Source organism: Oncorhynchus masou, chromosome 9 (assembly GCF_036934945.1).
Source record: "Oncorhynchus masou masou isolate Uvic2021 chromosome 9, UVic_Omas_1.1, whole genome shotgun sequence".
In the NCBI taxonomy this organism is placed as follows: Eukaryota; Metazoa; Chordata; class Actinopteri; order Salmoniformes; family Salmonidae; genus Oncorhynchus; species Oncorhynchus masou.
In genome coordinates, this window is record NC_088220.1 from 86733360 (window position 1) to 86751930 (window position 18571).

An 18571-nucleotide genomic window follows, 5' to 3' on the forward strand; every position below is an offset into this window, starting at 1 on the left:
AAACAGCCCTGGGAGACTGGGGTGACCACTATACTCCAAACAGCCCTGGGAGACTGGGGTGGCCACTATACTCCAAACAGCCCTGGGAGACTGGGGTGACCACTATACTCCAAACAGCCCTGGGAGACTGGGGTGACCACTATACTCCAAACAGCCCTGGGAGACTGGGGTGACCACTATACTCCAAACAGCCCTGGGAGACTGGGGTGACCACTATACTCCAAACAGCCCTGGGAGACTGGGGTGACCACTATACTCCAAACAGCCCTGGGAGACTGGGGTGGCCACTATACTCCAAAAATGGGCCATTGTGGAAACTGTTCTGTTAATAGAAACACCCATGTTTAGGTAGATTATTCAGCTGATAGACAGAGGCTTTTAGTCGGTGTCAGGAGGAAATCATTTTCAGACTACTGGTAGAGTCAGACTGTCTGCATTGTTAGTTCGTTTTTTTGCTCTCTTTTTTGTCCGGGGGCTTCATTTATAACCCTTACGTAAGGGTAGCCCAGTGGGCCAATCTAACTTGGGGTTTTTTGTTCAAATGATCATTATCTGGCTAATAATGGGAGCCGTAAGCAAAAAATGGTTCGGTGTATTAGAAATGTGCATTAGAAATGCATGTGCCAATTTCTGGTCCCAGTCTGCCCCTGCCCCAACCTAAATACTTAAAGTAGTTACAGTTACAGTTCTATTTCTCCTGTGTTTTTGTCCTTCTTTACTTTTTTATATTTATTACTGCAAGAAAGACATTTCACTGTACTTGTGTACGTGACAATAAAAACGTACAACTTGAAACTTGACACATGGGCCTACTTCAACGTAAAACATAAACTTTTTAAATTAGATTGTATACCGTGTATTATAAACCACGCTGCCTATGATATTGCTAAACTTGAAATAGATATAACCTAATCTATTTTTACTAGGCCACTAGGTCCAATTAAATAATCGATGCACATGGTAATTAATGGCTAATATCGGAAATATGAACTCCATCCGAAAAGATGAGGAATATATTCTGCAATGGTTATGAAAATTAAATAATTAGGAAAAAGATTCCTATGTCTAATTATAAGATTTATATGTCTAATTATTAGATTCCTATGTCTAATTATTAGATTCCTGTGTCTAATTATTAGATTCCTATGTCTAATTATTAGATTCCTATGTCTAAATATAAGATTCATATGTCTAATTATTAGATTCCTATGTCTAATTATTAGATTCCTGTGTCTAATTATTAGATTCATATGTCTAATTATTAGATTCCTATGTCTAATTATTAGATTCCTATGTCTAAATATAAGATTTATATGTCTAAATATAAGATTTATATGTCTAATTATTAGATTCCTGTGTCTAATTATTAGATTCCTATGTCTAATTATTAGATTCCTATGTCTAATTATTAGATTCCTATGTCTAAATATAAGATTTATATGTCTAAATATAAGATTCCTATGTCTAATTATTAGATTCCTATGTCTAATTATTAGATTCCTGTGTCTAATTATTAGATTCCTATGTCTAATTATTAGATTCCTATGTCTAATTATAAGATTCCTATGTCTAATTATTAGATTCCTGTGTCTAATTATTAGATTCCTATGTCTAATTATTAGATTCCTGTGTCTAATTATTAGATTCATATGTCTAATTATTAGATTCCTATGTCTAATTATTAGATTCCTATGTCTAAATATAAGATTTATATGTCTAAATATAAGATTTATATGTCTAATTATTAGATTCCTGTGTCTAATTATTAGATTCCTGTGTCTAATTATTTTAGATTCTAAAAATAACACAAACTTTCATTCCCACTAATGGCAAATAGTCGCATTCTCGTATAACAGGTTTTCCTGTTAGTAGTAGTCATCATATCCCCCATTTGCACAAAATACTTTCTTGCCAGTTTGCAATACAATATTTTACCCAGTAGCAGATGTGCGTACGCATGATCTAAAGTTTGCAAGTAGGTGAGCACATTCTCAAGTCAAGTTAAATTTGTATAAATGCCGACGTTTCCATGAAATTAAAACTTGTACACATACATTTTGGGGTATATTTTGTACGTACGCAAGGTTTATAAATGAGTCCCCGGAGAAGGTGCAGAAAAACATGATAAAAAAAAGAAAGATTGCCTTTAAAAAGACAACAAATGAGAAGATGAGGTAAATGAAGATGAAAGATGAAGATCAGTACAGAAGGAAGCGAGGCGTGGAGGGGGATAGAGGGGAAGCGAGGCGTTGAGGGGGATCGAGGGGCAGCGAGGCGTGGAGGGGGATCGAGGGGAAGCGAGGCGTGGGGTTGAGGGGGATCGAGGGGAAGCGAGGCGTTGAGGGGGATCGAGGGGAAGCGAGGCGTTGAGGGGGATCGAGGGGAAGCGAGGCGTTGAGGGGGATCGAGGGGAAGCGAGGCGTTGAGGGAGATCGAGGGGAAGCGTGGGGTGGAGGGGGATGGAGGGGAAGCGAGGGGTGGAGGGGGATGGAGGGGAAGCGAGGCGTGGAGGGGTCGCAAGGGAGGAGGGGTAGATAATTTGAAGAAGTATGGGATGATTACTGAGATGGCTATAGTTGGGATAGCTATGGTAAAGATAGCTATGGTTGGGATAGCTATAGTTGGGATAGCTATGGTAAAGATAGCTATGGTTGGGATAGCTATAGTTGGGATAGCTATGGTAAGGATAGCTATGGTTGGGGTAGCTATGGTAAAGATAGCTATGGTTGGGATAGCTATAGTTGGGATAGCTATGGTAAATATAGCTATGGTTGGGATAGCTATGGTTGGGATAGCTATAGTTGGGATAGCTATGGTAAAGATAGCTATGGTTGGGATAGCAATGGTTGGGATAGCTATGGTTGGGATAGCTATGGTTGGGAAAGCTATGGTTGGGATAGCTATAGTTGGGATAGCTATGGTAAAGATAGCTATGGTTGGGATAGCTATGGTTGGGATAGCTATGGTTGGGATAGCTATGGTTTGGATAACTATTATTGGGATAGCTATGGTAAAGATAGCTATGGTTGGGATAGCTATGGTTGGGATAGCTATGGTAAAGATAGCTATGGTTGGGATATCTATGGTTGGGATAGCTATGGTTGGGATAGCAATGGTTGGGATAGCTATGGTTGGGATCGCTATGGTTGGGATAGCTATAGTTGGGATAGCTATGGTTGGGATAGCTATGGTTGGGATAGCTATGGTTGGGATAGCTATGGTAAAGATAGCTATGGTTGGGATATCTATGGTTGGGATAGCTATGGTTGGGATAGCAATGGTTGGGATAGCTATGGTTGGGATCGCTATGTTTGGGATAGCTATAGTTGGGATAGCTATGGTTGGGATAGCTATGGTTGGGATAGCTATGGTTGGGATAGCTATAGTTGGGATAGCTATGGTTGGGAAAGCTATGGTTGGGATAGCTATGGTTGGGATAGCTATGGTTGGGATAGCTATGGTTGGGATAGCTATGGTTGGGATAGCTATGGTTGGGAAAGCTATGGTTGGGAAAGCTATGGTTGGGATAGCTATGGTTGGGATAGCTATGGTTGGGATAGCTATGGTTGGGATAGCTATGGTTGGGAAAGCTATGGTTGGGATCGCTATGGTTGGGAAAGCTATGGTTGGGATAGCTATAGTTGGGATAGCTATGGTTGGGATAGCTATGGTTGGGAAAGCTATGGTTGGGAAAGCTATGGTTGGGATAGCTATGGTTGGGATAGCTATGGTTGGGATAGCTATGGTTGGGAAAGCTATGATGAAAATGACTATGGTTGGGATAGCTATGGTTGGGATAGCTATGGTTGGGATAGCTATGGTTGGGATAGCTATGGTTGGGATAACTATGGTTGGGATAGCTATGGTTGGGATAGCTATGGTTGGGATAGCTATGGTTGGGATAGCTATGGTTGGGATAACTATGGTTGGGATAGCTATAGTTGGGATAGCTATAGTTGGGATAGCTATGGTAAAGATAGCTATGGTTGGGATAGCTATGGTTGGGATAACTATAGTTGGGAAAGCTATGGTTGGGATAACTATAGTTGGGATAGCTATGGTTGGGATAACTATAGTTGGGAAAGCTATGGTTGGGATAACTATAGTTGGGATAGCTATGGTTGGGAAAGCTATGGTTGGGATAGCTATGGTTGGGATAGCTATGGTTGGGATAGCTATGATGAAAATGACTATGTTTGGGATAGCTATGGTTGGGAAAGCTATGATGAAAATGACTATGGTTGGGATAGCTATGGTTGGGAAAGCTATGATGAAAATGACTATGGTTGGGATAGCTATGGTTGGGATAGCTATGGTTGGGATAGCTATGGTTGGGATAGCTATGGTTGGGATAGCTATGGTTGGGATAACTATGGTTGGGATAGCTATGGTTGGGATAGCTATGGTTGGGATAGCTATGGTTGGGATAGCTATGGTTGGGATAGCTATGGTTGGGATAGCTATGGTTGGGAAAGCTATGGTTGGGATAGCTATGGTTGGGATAGCTATGGTTGGGATAGCTATGGTTGGGATAGCTATGATGAAAATGACTATGGTTGGGATAGCTATGGTTGGGATAGCTATGGTTGGGATAGCTATGGTTGGGATAGCTATGGTTGGGATAGCTATAGTTGGGATAGCTATGGTTGGGATAACTATGGTTGGGATAGCTATGGTTGGGATAGCTATGGTTGGGATAGCTATGGTTGGGATAGCTATGGTTGGGATAACTATGGTTGGGATAGCTATGGTTGGGATAGCTATGGTTGGGATAGCTATGGTTGGGATAGCTATGGTTGGGATAGCTATGGTTGGGATAGCTATGATTGGGATAGCTATGGTTGGGAAAGCTATGGTTGGGATAGCTATGGTTGGGATAGCTATGGTTGGGATAGCTATGGTAAAGATAGCTATGGTTGGGATAGCTATGGTTGGGATAGCTATGGTTGGGATAGCTATGGGGGGTGAAACAAAGATTCTTACGCCAAGTCGAAGTCCGGGGTCTGCTTGCATCTGACAGGGTTATAATACATAAATGTTAACCACAAACATTTTTATTAATTTTTGTATTTTTTGACATCTGTCCACTGGCGTCCTAAAATATTAGTTGGATTTCAAGTGTCACGGCTTTCTCTCAAACTGCTGTGCATCTGTGGTAGCAGGAAGGAGATGAGGTGCAGAGTCAGACAGACAGAAAGACAGACAGACAGACAGACAGACAGACAGACAGACAGACAGACAAGCAGGCAGACAGAAAGGGAGACAGAAAGGGAGACAGACAGACAGACAGACAGTCAGAGACAGGCAGACAGACAGGCAGACAGACAGACAAGCAGGCAGACAGAAAGGGAGACAGACAAACAGTCAGAGTCAGTCAGACAGACAGACAGACAGACAGACAGACAGACAGACAGACTGACTGACAGACAGAAAGGGAGACAGAAAGGGAGACAGACAGACAGAGACAGTCAGAGACAGACAGACAGACAGACAGACAGACAGACAGACAGACAGACAGACAGACAGAAAGACAGAGAGTCAGCCAGACAGTCAGAGACAGGCAGACAGACAGGCAGACAAGCAGGCAGACAGAAATTGAGACAGACAGTCAGTCAGACAGTCAGAGTCAGTCAGACAGTCAGACAGACATACAGACAGTCAGAGACAGACAGACAGTCAGTCAGTCAGTCAGAGAGTCAGTCAGACAGACAGACAGACAGACAGACAGACAGACAGACAGACAGTCAATCAGTCAGACTATCTACTATCTAGTCCGTGCCATTCTAGGACCTACAGGTTGTACCGCTTGTACTGCAGTATTTCACTAGTTGATCGTGTCAGCTCCACTCTCCTCGTCATTCTCTATGGTCACACACAGCCCATTCTCTAATCACTAGTGCAAAGAGCAGGGCATAGGCAGGTAGCCTGCAGGTAGGTCTTTGTGTACTCTATGGGATGATTAGGCCCTTTAACATTCCATGTTATGGATGACAACAGAGGGGAACAAACAGACCTGGATACCAGGCTGAAGGGCATGGGTTTATAGAGTCAGCCAGCCTGTCTATGTGTGTGTGTATGAGCAAGAGAAAGAAATACAGAGAGAAAAAAAGAGCTAGAGAGGGGCGAGTGCGTTCTAACCCTACGTGCTACTACTACATACACCTTCATACTTCTACATACACCTACATACACCTACATACACCTACAGACACCTACATACTCCTACATACTCCTACATACTCCTACATAGACCTACATACTCCTGCATACACCTACATACTCCTACATACACCTAAATACTCCTGCATACAACTACATACTCCTGCATACACCTACATACTCCTACATACTCCTGCATACACCTACATACTCCTACATACTCCTGCATACACCTACAAACTACTACATACCCCTACATACACCTACATACACCTACATAATACTACATACACCTACATACTCCTACATACCCCTACATACACCTGCATACTACTACATACTGCTACATACACCTACATACTCCTACATACTCCTACATACCCCTACATACTCCCACATACATACTCCTACATACACCTACATACAACTACATACACCTACATACACCTACATAATCCTACATACTCCTACATATTCCTACATACTCCTACATACCCCTATATACTACTACATACACCTACATACCCCTACATACTCCTACATACCCCTACATACTCCTACATACCCCTACATACCCCTACATACTCCTACACACCCCTAAATACTCCTACATACTCCTACATACCCCTACATACCCCTACATACTCCTACATACCCCTACATACACCGACATACTACTACTTACCCCTACATACCCCTACATACACCTACATACTCCTATATACTACTACATACCCCTAAATACTCCTACATACCCCGACATACTACTACATATCCCTATATACTCCTACATCCCCTACATACACCTACATACCCCTAAATACTCCTACATACCCCTACATACCCCTACATATTCCTACATACCCCTACATACCCCTACATACCCCTACAAACTCCTACATACCCCTAAATACTCCTACATACCCCTACATACTCCCACATACATACTCCTACATACACCTACATACTCCCACATACATACTCCTACATACCCCTACATACCCCTACATATTCCCACATACCCCTACATACCCCTACAAACTCCTGCATACCCCTAAATACTCCTACATACCCCTACATACTCCCACATACATACTCCTACATACACCTACATACTCCCACATACATACTCTTATATACTACTACATACCCCTACATACTCCTACATACTCCTACATACCCCTACATACCCCTACATACCCCTACAAACTCCTACATACCCTTACATACTCCCACATACATACTCCTACATACACCTACATACTCCCACATACATACTCCTATATACTACTACATACCCCTACATACTCCTACATATTCCTACATACCCCTACAAACTCCTACATACCCCTACATACCCCTACATATTCCTACATACCCCTAAATACTCCTACATACCCCTACATACTCCCACATACATACTCCTACATACACCTACATACTACTACATACACCTACATACTCCTACATACTCCTACATACCCCTACATACCCCTACATACTCCTACACACCCCTAAATACTCCTACATAGCCCTACATACTCCTACATACTCATACATACCCCTACATACACCGACATACTACTACATACCCCTATATACTCCTACATCCCCCTACATACTCCTACATACTCCTACATACCCCATACATACCCCTACAAACTCCCACATACCCCTACATACCCCTACATATTCCTACATACCCCTACATACCCCGACATATTCCTACATACCCCTAAATACTCCTACATACCCCTACATACTCCTACATACCCCTACATACTCCTACATACTACTACATATCCCTATATACTACTACATACCCCTACACACCCCTACATACTCCTACATACTCATACATACCCCTACATACTCCTACATACTCCTATGCACTACTACATACTATTACATAGCCCTATATACTACTACATACTACCACATACCCCTACACACCCCTACATACTCCTACATACCCCTAGATACTCCTACATACCCCTACATACTCATACATACCCCTACATACTCCTACATACACCTTCATACCCCTAAATACTCCTACATACCCCTACATACCCCTACATACTACTACATACTCCTACATACCCCTACATACCCCTACACACTACTACATACTCCTACATACCCCTAAATACTCCTACATACCCCTACATACTCCTACATACCCCTACATACTCCTACATATCCCTACATACTCATACATACTCCTACATACACCTCCATACCCCTAAATACTCCTACATACCCCTACATACCCCTACATACTACTACATACTCCTACATACCCCTACATACCCCTACATACTACTACATACCCCTACATACTACTACATACTCCTACATACCCCTACATACTCCTACATACACTACATACTCCTACATACCCCTACATACTACTACATACCACTACATACTCCTACATACTACTACATACCCCTAAATACTCCTACATACCCCTACATACTCCTACATACCACTACATACTCCTACATACCACTACATACTCCTACATACTACTACATACCCCTAAATACTCCTACATACCACTACATACTCCTACATACCACTACATACTCCTAAATACTACTACATACCCCTACATACTCCTACATACCACTACATACTCCTACATACCCCTACATACTACTACATACCACTACATACTCCTACATACCACTACATACTCCTACATACTACTACATACCCCTACATACTCCTACATACCACTACATACTCCTACATACCCCTACATACTCCTACATACCACTACATACTCCTACATACCACTACATACTACTAACCATCAAGACTCAACTGTGAGACGCGTATCCTACACTCTGCCAAATGTCCTCAATAACCTACCAGTCTCATTTCTGGGAAAGATACTCCACAGAGATAGAAATACCAAAAGCATTGCAAACCCTTGGGCACCAGATGTGTACCATTCGTGTTAACGCTCACGAGTTAGTGACAGTCAGACAGGGCCTGTTAGAAAACATGTCATAGTCAATCACTGACTAAATACACACAGGATAAGACCAATATATATATACACCTGAACACATGAATCAGTTGCATTGTGATACAGAAGAAAAAGTGTATGTTTATTAAGGGAAGGTGGGTGGGGGTGGGGGGGGTAAATGGATATCCAATCCAAATGAAACCTCTACAAGGAATAACCTGATCAATTAACAGGTGTATCCCCCAGTTGTGAATGTGACTTGTGGCCAGAAAGCTCATTTAAATATTTCACAATAGAAGGAAACTAGCTTTCTATATGATTACTGTGAACAATGTGCACGAAACCATTTCTACAAACTGTCAAACATGTGTAAACCGTATCTAGGGAGTAATCTACTGTAGCTAGCTGATTCTACTACAGTAATCTACTGTAGCTAGCTGATTCTACTACAGTAATCTACTGTAGCTAGCTGATCTACTACAGTAATCTACTGTAGCTAGCTGATTTTACCACAGTCATCTACTGTAGCTAGCGGATTCTACTACAGTAATCTACTGTAGCTAGCTGATTCTACCACAGTCATCTACTGTAGCTAGTTGATTCTACTACAGTAATCTACTGTAGCTAGCTGATTCTACCACAGTCATCTACTGTAGCTAGCTGATTCTACTATCTAGGGCCTGATCTACTGTAGCTATCTGACTCTACTATCTAGGGCCTGATCTACTGTAGCTATCTGACTCTACTATCTAGGGAGTAATCTACTATAGCTATCTGACTGTACTATCTAGGGTGTGATCTACTGTAGCTATCTGACTCTACTATCTAGGGCCTGATCTACTGTAGCTATCTGACTCTACTATCTAGGGAGTAATCTACTATAGCTATCTGACTCTACTATCTAGGGAGTAATCTACTATAGCTATCTGACTGTACTATCTAGGGTGTGATCTACTGTAGCTATCTGACTCTACTATCTAGGGTGTGATCTACTGTAGCTATCTGACTCTACTATCTAGGGCCTGATCTACTGTAGCTATCTGACTCTACTATCTAGGGCCTGATCTACTGTAGCTATCTGACTCTACTATCTAGGGCCTGATCTACTGTAGCTATCTGACTCTACTATCTAGGGAGTAATCTACTGTAGCTATCTGACTATACTATCTAGGGAGTAATCTACTATAGCTATCTGACTATACTATCTAGGGAGTGATCTACTGTAGCTATCTGACTCTACTATCTAGGGTCTGATCTACTGTAGCTATCTGACTCTACTATCTAGGGCCTGATCTACTGTAGCTATCTGACTCTACTATCTAGGGCCTGATCTACTGTAGCTATCTGACTCTACTATCTAGGGCCTGATCTACTGTAGCTATCTGACTCTACTATCTAGGGCCTGATCTACTGTAGCTATCTGCGTCTACTATCTAGGGCCTGATCTACTGTAGCTATCTGACTCTACTATCTAGGGCCTGATCTACTGTAGCTATCTGACTCTACTATCTAGGGCCTGATCTACTGTAGCTATCTGCGTCTACTCTGGGCTGCTCCAGGCAGGTGATGAGGCTGAAACAAGCTGGCAAAGAGCAGGCCACGCAACAGGGCCCAGGCGAGGTGGGAACCAGCCAGAAAACACCAAAATCATTTCATTAAATTAAATAAAACTCAAATAAATAAATAAATACATACTTTACAACTCTGCAGGGACCATGAGGGAAAAAGTTCACAAGATTAGTTGGACAGAAAGTCGACATTTGAAAAACGATTATTGCAGTGCTACTCCCAACATTTAGACGTAATGAAAAAATAAGGTATATTCTAGGGCGTAGAAGATCACTAAATACTGTCCCTACTTGTTTATGCACCAGAGTTGAGGTATTTTGCATGAATGAAACTATCCGTGCACGTGACAATGCTCAGAACATATCCTCAATGAATCTTAATGCTTTTCAGAATTAAATAGTATCAATCTTATGTACAATAGTGAGACGTGCATCTCTCGTGTGATGTGAGCATGTACTCAGAATTAATGTACATAAATCATGTACAGTGAGTTTAAGGGTCCAATGCAGTCCTTTTTTATCTCAATATAAAATCATTTATGGGTAACAATGAAATACCTTACTGAGATTGTTTTTTTTTTAATGGTTTAAAAAATAAAAAACAAGAATGGCTTTTAAAGCAAAGAGCAACTTTTCTAGTAATAATGTAGCTTTGACTGTGTGGGAGTGGTCTGAGTGGGGAGGGGAAAAACAGACTGCTATTGGAAGAGAGATGTGGAACTCTCTCTGTTATTGGTCTACGAACTCATTTACCTCATTTACCACCCGGTGATGTCACCAGCCAGGCCAAAACTCCATCCCACCAAAACAAACAAGACATCTCAGGTGGTCTTTCCAAACAGCTCTTACACTAAAAGAGTATTATCATATTTTTTCACTATTTCACAATATTATTTCAATATTTATATATTTTTTTTATAAAAACACAGGGAAATCACACTTCTGACTGCATTGGGCCTTTAATACATAGTGAGTAATTGCCGATGAGACTTTGTCAATTAGATGGACACATTTCCTGTTTACCCTGACAGAGCTTGAATGTGAGTGAAAACATTCATGATTGTCTGGTAGTTAATAAAGCTATCGTTCTAAAAAAAATAAACTACCACACGGCAGATTTGTTTGTTTACCTGAGCCAGCTTCATCATCATGTGAGCAAAGACGTGCAGGAAGCCAACCACAGCGTCCCACAACCTGCTGTGGGCCAAAGACTGCTGGTTCCCCGTACATGGACCCTGAGAGGGTGGGGAAGGAGGGAGAGAGAGAGAGAGAGAGAGAGAGAGAGAGAGAGAGAGAGAGAGAGAGAGAGAGAGAGAGAGAAGGGAGAGAGAAAGAGAAAGAGAAAGAGAAGAAAGAGGGAGGAGGGAGAGAGAGAGAGTGAAAAAGGGAGCAAGAGAGGATATAGAGAGAGACGAGAAAGAGAGTAGAGAGAGGAGAGAAAGAGAGTAGAGAGAGAGAGGTGAAAGAGAGAGGAGAAAGAGAGTAGAGAGAGAGGAGAAAGAGAGTAGAAAGAGAGAGGAGAAAGAGAGTAGAGAGAAAGAGAGTAGAGAGAGGTTATTTTGATTAATTGATGAATGCTAATTAGCATTTTCTATGGAGGAACAGCAACAACAACAAAAAGCCCAGGAGCTTGATGGACACTCCCTGACTACTGTAGGAGGTGTAATCCACCAGGACACCCTTACCTGGATATACTCAGTCAGACTGTTGAACACCTGTTTAGCCACAATCATGGCCTTGGAGAAGTTCCTCTTTCCGGGCTCGTCTATGATGTCCTTCCCAGAGTAGTACCAGTAGAAATCACTGATAGACTCCTACAGAGGACCACAGAGAGAAGGGAAGGGGTCAAAGGTGACACAGGAAGAGAGAAAGTGACATAGAGATACAGACATAGAGATACAGACATAGAGAGACACAGAGAGAGAGAGAGAGAGAGAGAGAGAGAGGGAGAGAGAGAGAGCGAGAGAGAGAGACAGAGAGAGACAGATAGAGGAGAGAGAGAGAGAGAGAGAGAGAGAGAGAGAGAGAGATAGATAGATAGATAGATAGATAGATAGATAGATAGAGATGAGGGGGGAGACAGAGAGTGAGAGACAGAGAGAGATACACACATGGACATGACCTTTGCATGTTCTGTTTTGTCTCTTGTATAAAAAAAGAAAGAAATAGCAGCCTTTCCTTTTTCAGGAAGGACATCATGATCTCTCTCTTTTTAGGGTCGCTGAAAATAAATCTGGTGGAATGTGAAGGAATGTAATCAGCCGATAAAGAGAAAGGGGTGGCAGGGTAGCCTAGTGGTTAGAGCGTTGGACTAGTAACCGGAAGGTTGCAAGTTCAAACCCCCAAGCTGACAAGGTACAAATCTGTCATTCTGCTCCTGAACAGGCCGTCATTGAAAATAAGAACTTGTTCTTTTAACTGACTTGCCTGGTTAAATAAAGGTAAAAAAGAAAAAAGAAAAGAGGATTATAATTAGAGACTGTAGCAGGAGGCTATTCAGCAGTTTTACCTGCAGACGGAGCAGGTAGTCCACAGTGCAGATGATGATGTTGATGGTGGTGGTGCTGCCAGTCTGGGTACGCAGATAGTTCTGGAAATCTGCTCAGAGACGAAGATAACAGGATCACACCATGTGTAGCTTGGGCTCTGGTCAAACCTAGTGTACTATTTTTATTTGCATTTGAGATGCAGAATTAAGATCTGGGCCTCCAGTGTCAGAGTATGTGCTGATATAGGATCAGTTTGGCCTTCAATATCATAATAGACCTGTATAAGATATAGGATCAGTTTGGCCTTCAATATCCTAATAGACCTGTATGTGTTTTGTCCTATATTTATAGATATATACATGTATATGTATTTTTAATCTCAGTCCATCGTCCCCGCAGGAGGCCATTTGCCTTCTGGTAGGCCGTCATTGTAAATAAGAATTTGTTCTTAACTGACTTTCCTAGTTTAATAAAGGTTAAATAAAACATGGGATCAGTTTGGCCTTTAAAGTCACAACAGACCTGTTTAAATTGTCATTTGATGGCACATTGAGACGCGTCACTCACCGTTGTTGTGTCCCTCACAGAGCAGCTGCAGGAAGCGGAACAGGTCACAGGTAAACTCATCATCCGCCATCACCTTCTCATCTGGCCACAGGAACACAACAGGGGTCAACTGGCAGTCAACAGGGGGTCAACAGGGGGTTAACAGGGGGTCAACTGGCAGTCAACAGGGGGTCAACAGGGGGTCAACAGGGGGTCAACTGGCAGTCAACAGGGGGTCAACAGGGGGTTAACAGGGGGTCAACAGGGGGTCAACTGGCAGTCAACAGGGGGTCAACAGGGGGTTAACAGGGGGTCAACAGGGGGTCAACTGGCAGTCAACAGGGGGTCTACAGGGGGTTAACAGGGGGTTAACAGGGGGTTAACAGGGGGTCAACAGGGGGTCAACTGGCAGTCAACAGGGGGTCAACAGGGGGTCAACTGGCAGTCAACAGGGGGTCTACAGGGGGTCAACTGGCAGTCAACAGGGGGTCAACTGGCAGTCAACAGGGGGTTAACAGGGGGTCAACTGGCAGTCAACAGGGGGTCTACAGGGGTCAACTGGCAGTCAACAGGGGGTCAACAGGGGGTTAACAGGGGGTCAACGGGGGTCAACTGGCAGTCAACAGGGGGTCTACAGGGGTCAACTGGCAGTCAACAGGGGGTCAACAGGAGGTCAACGGGGGTCAACAGGGGGTCAACTGGCAGCCAACAGGGGGTCAACAGGGGGTCAACAGGGGGTCAACTGGCAGTCAACAGGGGGTCAACAGGGGGTCAACTGGCAGCCAACAGGGGTCAACAGGGGGTCAACTGGCAGTCAACAGGGGGTCAACAGGGGGTGAACAGGAGGTCAACGGGGGTCAACAGGGGGTCAACTGGCAGTCAACAGGGGGTCAACAGGGGGTCAACTGGCAGTCAACAGGGGGTCAACAGGGGGTCAACAGGAGGTCAACGGGGGGTCAACTGGCAGCCAACAGGGGGTCAACAGGGGGTCAACTGGCAGTCAACAGGGGGTCAACAGGGGGTCAACAGGGGGTCAACTGGCGGTCAACAGGGGGTCAACAGGGGGTCAACTGGCAGCCAACAGGGGGTCAACAGGGGGTCAACAGGGGGTCAACAGGAGGTCAACAGGAGGTCAACAGGGGGTCAACAGGATGAGTGTGTTGTTGTTTGTTTATAAGTGTATTGGAGTGTGTAAATACAGTGTCGATTGTTGTTTGACTGAGAAAGCAAGGATGAATAAGAAGAGTTTAAAATGAAGGATTAGGCCTGGTAACAATGTGTGTGTGTGTGTGTGTGTGTGTGTGTGTGTGTGTGTGTGTGTGTGTGTGTGTGTGTGTGTGTGTGTGTGTGTGTGTGTGTGTGTGTGTGTGTGTGTGTGTGTGTGTGTGTGTGTGTGTGTGTGTGTGTGTGTGTGTGTGTGTGTGTGTGTAAGTATAACCACATTATCACTCTCTACCCTTGTTAGCAGGTTAGTAGCTAAACCACAAAGACCTCAGACAGATCGTCCGTTAGTCCCTGTCCACTGGCCAGCGGACAGATGGACGGCAGATGGAGAAAGGGAGGAGTCAGACAGGAGGAAAGAGAGGAGGCAGTCAGGGGGAGGAGCCAGACAGGGGGACAGGGAGGAGCCCATCAGGAGGAAAGGGAGGTGCCAGACAGGGGAAGGAGCCATATGTGGGGAAAGGGAGGAGCCAGTCAGGAGGAAGGGGAGGGGGCAGATAGGGGGAAAGGGAGGAGCCAGTCAGGAGGAAAGGGAGGGTGAGGAGCCATATGTGGGGAAAGGGAGGAGCCTGTTAGGGGGCAAAGCCATATAGGGGGAGGAGCCAGAGCCTTCCAGCCTTCAATACTATAGTACTGACCACAGCTTTGGTTTTATCTGCTCCCTCCTCAACACACACACACACACAACACACACACACACACACACGCACACTCTTCATACAGAGAGCACAGGAACTTGACCAACAACCAGGGATTTAAACACACACACGTCAACCATCAATAATGTGACATTGAAATGGTCATGACAGTGGAGAGGACAGAGAATGATGTGACATTGATAGAGTTTTCACAGAGGACAACATCTTCTGTGACAGAGAAGGGGACACAGAAATACAGAGAACAGATCGAAGAGAATCTCTACATCAAACACAAAGTCACACTGTCATGCAATACAGATCTACTGAACTCCACAAACTCCAGTGAGTGTGTGTGTGTTGGTGTGTGATGGAAAGACAAGGGAACCAAATCACATGTACTGGAGACAGAAGCAGGGGGTACAGGGGCTTTCCTATTTTGATGCCTTATCGTCTGGGGGGGGGGGGGGTTGTATCATTTACATTTACATTTACATTTAAGTCATTTAGCAGACGCTCTTATCCAGAGCGACTTACAAATTGGTGAATTCACCTTCTGACATCCAGTGGAACAGCCACTTTACATCATTTGATTTACACAGCATGCCTACCACTTTGAAGATGCAAAATATTTTGTATTGTGAAACAAACAAGAAATAAGACTCAGAGAACTGGAAACATGAGCATCACTATTCACCCCCCAAAAGTCAATACTTGGTAGAGCCAGCTTTTGCAGCAATTCCAGCTGCAAGTCTCTTGGGGTATGTCTCTATAAGATTGGCACATCTAGTCACTGGGATGTCTGCCCATTCTTTAAGGTAATACTGCTCCAGCTCCTTCAAGTTGGATGGGTTCTGCTGGTGTACAGCAATCTTTAAGTCATACCACAGATTCTCAATTGGATTGAGGTCTGGGCTTTGACTATGCCATACCAAGACATTTAAATGTTTCCCCTTAAACCACTCTAGGGTTGCTTTAGCAGTATGCTTAGGGCTTTTTCTGGCCACTCTTCCGCAAAGCCACAAAATAGGAAAAACGCCAAGGGGGGGATGAGGTGACGTTTGCAAGGCACTGTATGGGGTTTGGTTCGACACAGAGGACAGTGTGTCTGGGAGATAAAGGTTATGGGTTCGATAGTTAAAGGGATTGTTCTACGTCTGGGAGAAAAAGGTTATGGTTTGATAGTTAAAGGGATGGTTCTACGTCTGGGAGAAAAAGGTTATGGGTTTGATAGTTAAAGGGATGGTGCTACGTCTGGGAGATAAAGGTTATGGGTTTGATAGTTAAAGGGATGGTTCTACGTCTGGGAGAAAAAGGTTATGGTTTGATAGTTAAAGGGATGGTTCTACGTCTGGGAGATAAAGGTTATGGGTTTGATAGTTAAAGGGATGTTCTACGTCTGGGAGAAAAAGGTTATGGGTTCGATAGTTAAAGGGATTGTTCTACGTCTGGGAGAAAAAGGTTATGGGTTTGATAGTTAAAGGGATGGTGCTACGTCTGGGAGATAAAGGTTATGGGTTCGATAGTTAAAGGGATGATGCTACGTCTGGGAGAAAAAGGTTATGGGTTTGATAGTTAAAGGGATGGTTCTACGTCTGGGAGAAAAAGGTTATGGGTTTGATCGTTAAAGGGATGGTGCTACGTCTGGGAGATAAAGGTTATGGGTTCGATAGTTAAAGGGATGGTGCTACGTCTGGGAGAAAAAGGTTATGGGTTTGATAGTTAAAGGGATGGTGCTACGTCTGGGAGATAAAGGTTATGGGTTTGATAGTTAAAGGGATGGTTCTACGTCTGGGAGAAAAAGGTTATGGTTTGATAGTTAAAGGGATGGTTCTACGTCTGGGAGATAAAGGTTATGGGTTTGATAGTTAAAGGGATGTTCTACGTCTGGGAGAAAAAGGTTATGGGTTCGATAGTTAAAGGGATTGTTCTACGTCTGGGAGAAAAAGGTTATGGGTTTGATAGTTAAAGGGATGGTGCTACGTCTGGGAGATAAAGGTTATGGGTTCGATAGTTAAAGGGATGATGCTACGTCTGGGAGAAAAAGGTTATGGGTTTGATAGTTAAAGGGATGGTTCTACGTCTGGGAGAAAAAGGTTATGGGTTTGATCGTTAAAGGGATGGTGCTACGTCTGGGAGATAAAGGTTATGGGTTCGATAGTTAAAGGGATGGTGCTACGTCTGGGAGAAAAAGGTTATGGGTTTGATAGTTAAAGGGATGGTTCTACGTCTGGGAGAAAAAGGTTATGGGTTTGATAGTTAAAGGGATGGTGCTACGTCTGGGAGATAAAGGTTATGGGTTTGATAGTTAAAGGGATGATTCTACGTCTGGGAGAAAAAGGTTATGGGTTTGATAGTTAAAGGGATGGTTCTACGTCTGGGAGATAAAGGTTATGGGTTTGATAGTTAAAGGGATGGTTCTACGTCTGGGAGATAAAGGTTATGGGTTTGATAGTTAAAGGGATGGTTCGGGATTTTGGCAATGAAGCCCTTTATCTACTTCAGATGAAGTCATGGATACCATGTTTATGTCTCTGTATGTATATTGAAAGAGGTTGCTAACTAGCGTTAGCGCAATGACTGAAATTCTAAGGAAACGTTAGTTATAGCATTGACTCACAAAACTACCTCTTAACTTCCTTTATACTGGACGCGGATCAATAAAATTGTATCCACAAGTTAATCTGACTCTGGGGAAGTAAATGGCTTCATTGCCAAAATCGAACTACTATCTCTTTAATGATCTTAAAAAGTCTAAGATAAAAAGACCAGCAAAATAACTGGTCATCATTGTCAATGTAACCTGTTAGGTTCAGTATTGGAAATGTTATGGGAAACGTTAGTAATGTATCTGGTTAGTAGGAGCTGTATTAACCTGTTGGTTACCATAATAAAGACTAGATTACGTGGAATGTTAGATACACATTAGATAGAATGTTTAAATTATTTATGGAAAATAAAGTAAAGATTTAG

At 43.2% G+C, this 18571-nt stretch overlaps 1 protein-coding gene across 1 annotated transcript in view; it reads right to left on the minus strand.

Annotated features, from left to right (window-relative positions):
• LOC135546739 (ryanodine receptor 1-like) overlaps positions 1-18571 on the minus strand; it is a 154303-nt gene that overhangs the window by 24157 nt on the left and 111575 nt on the right. The window contains exons 61-64 of the mRNA XM_064975393.1: positions 13764-13844; positions 13217-13305; positions 12393-12521; positions 11838-11942 (exon numbers count right to left, since the gene is read on the minus strand). Of these exons, the coding sequence (XP_064831465.1) occupies positions 11838-11942; positions 12393-12521; positions 13217-13305; positions 13764-13844 (404 nt within the window). The remainder of the gene's footprint in view (positions 1-11837; positions 11943-12392; positions 12522-13216; positions 13306-13763; positions 13845-18571) is intronic.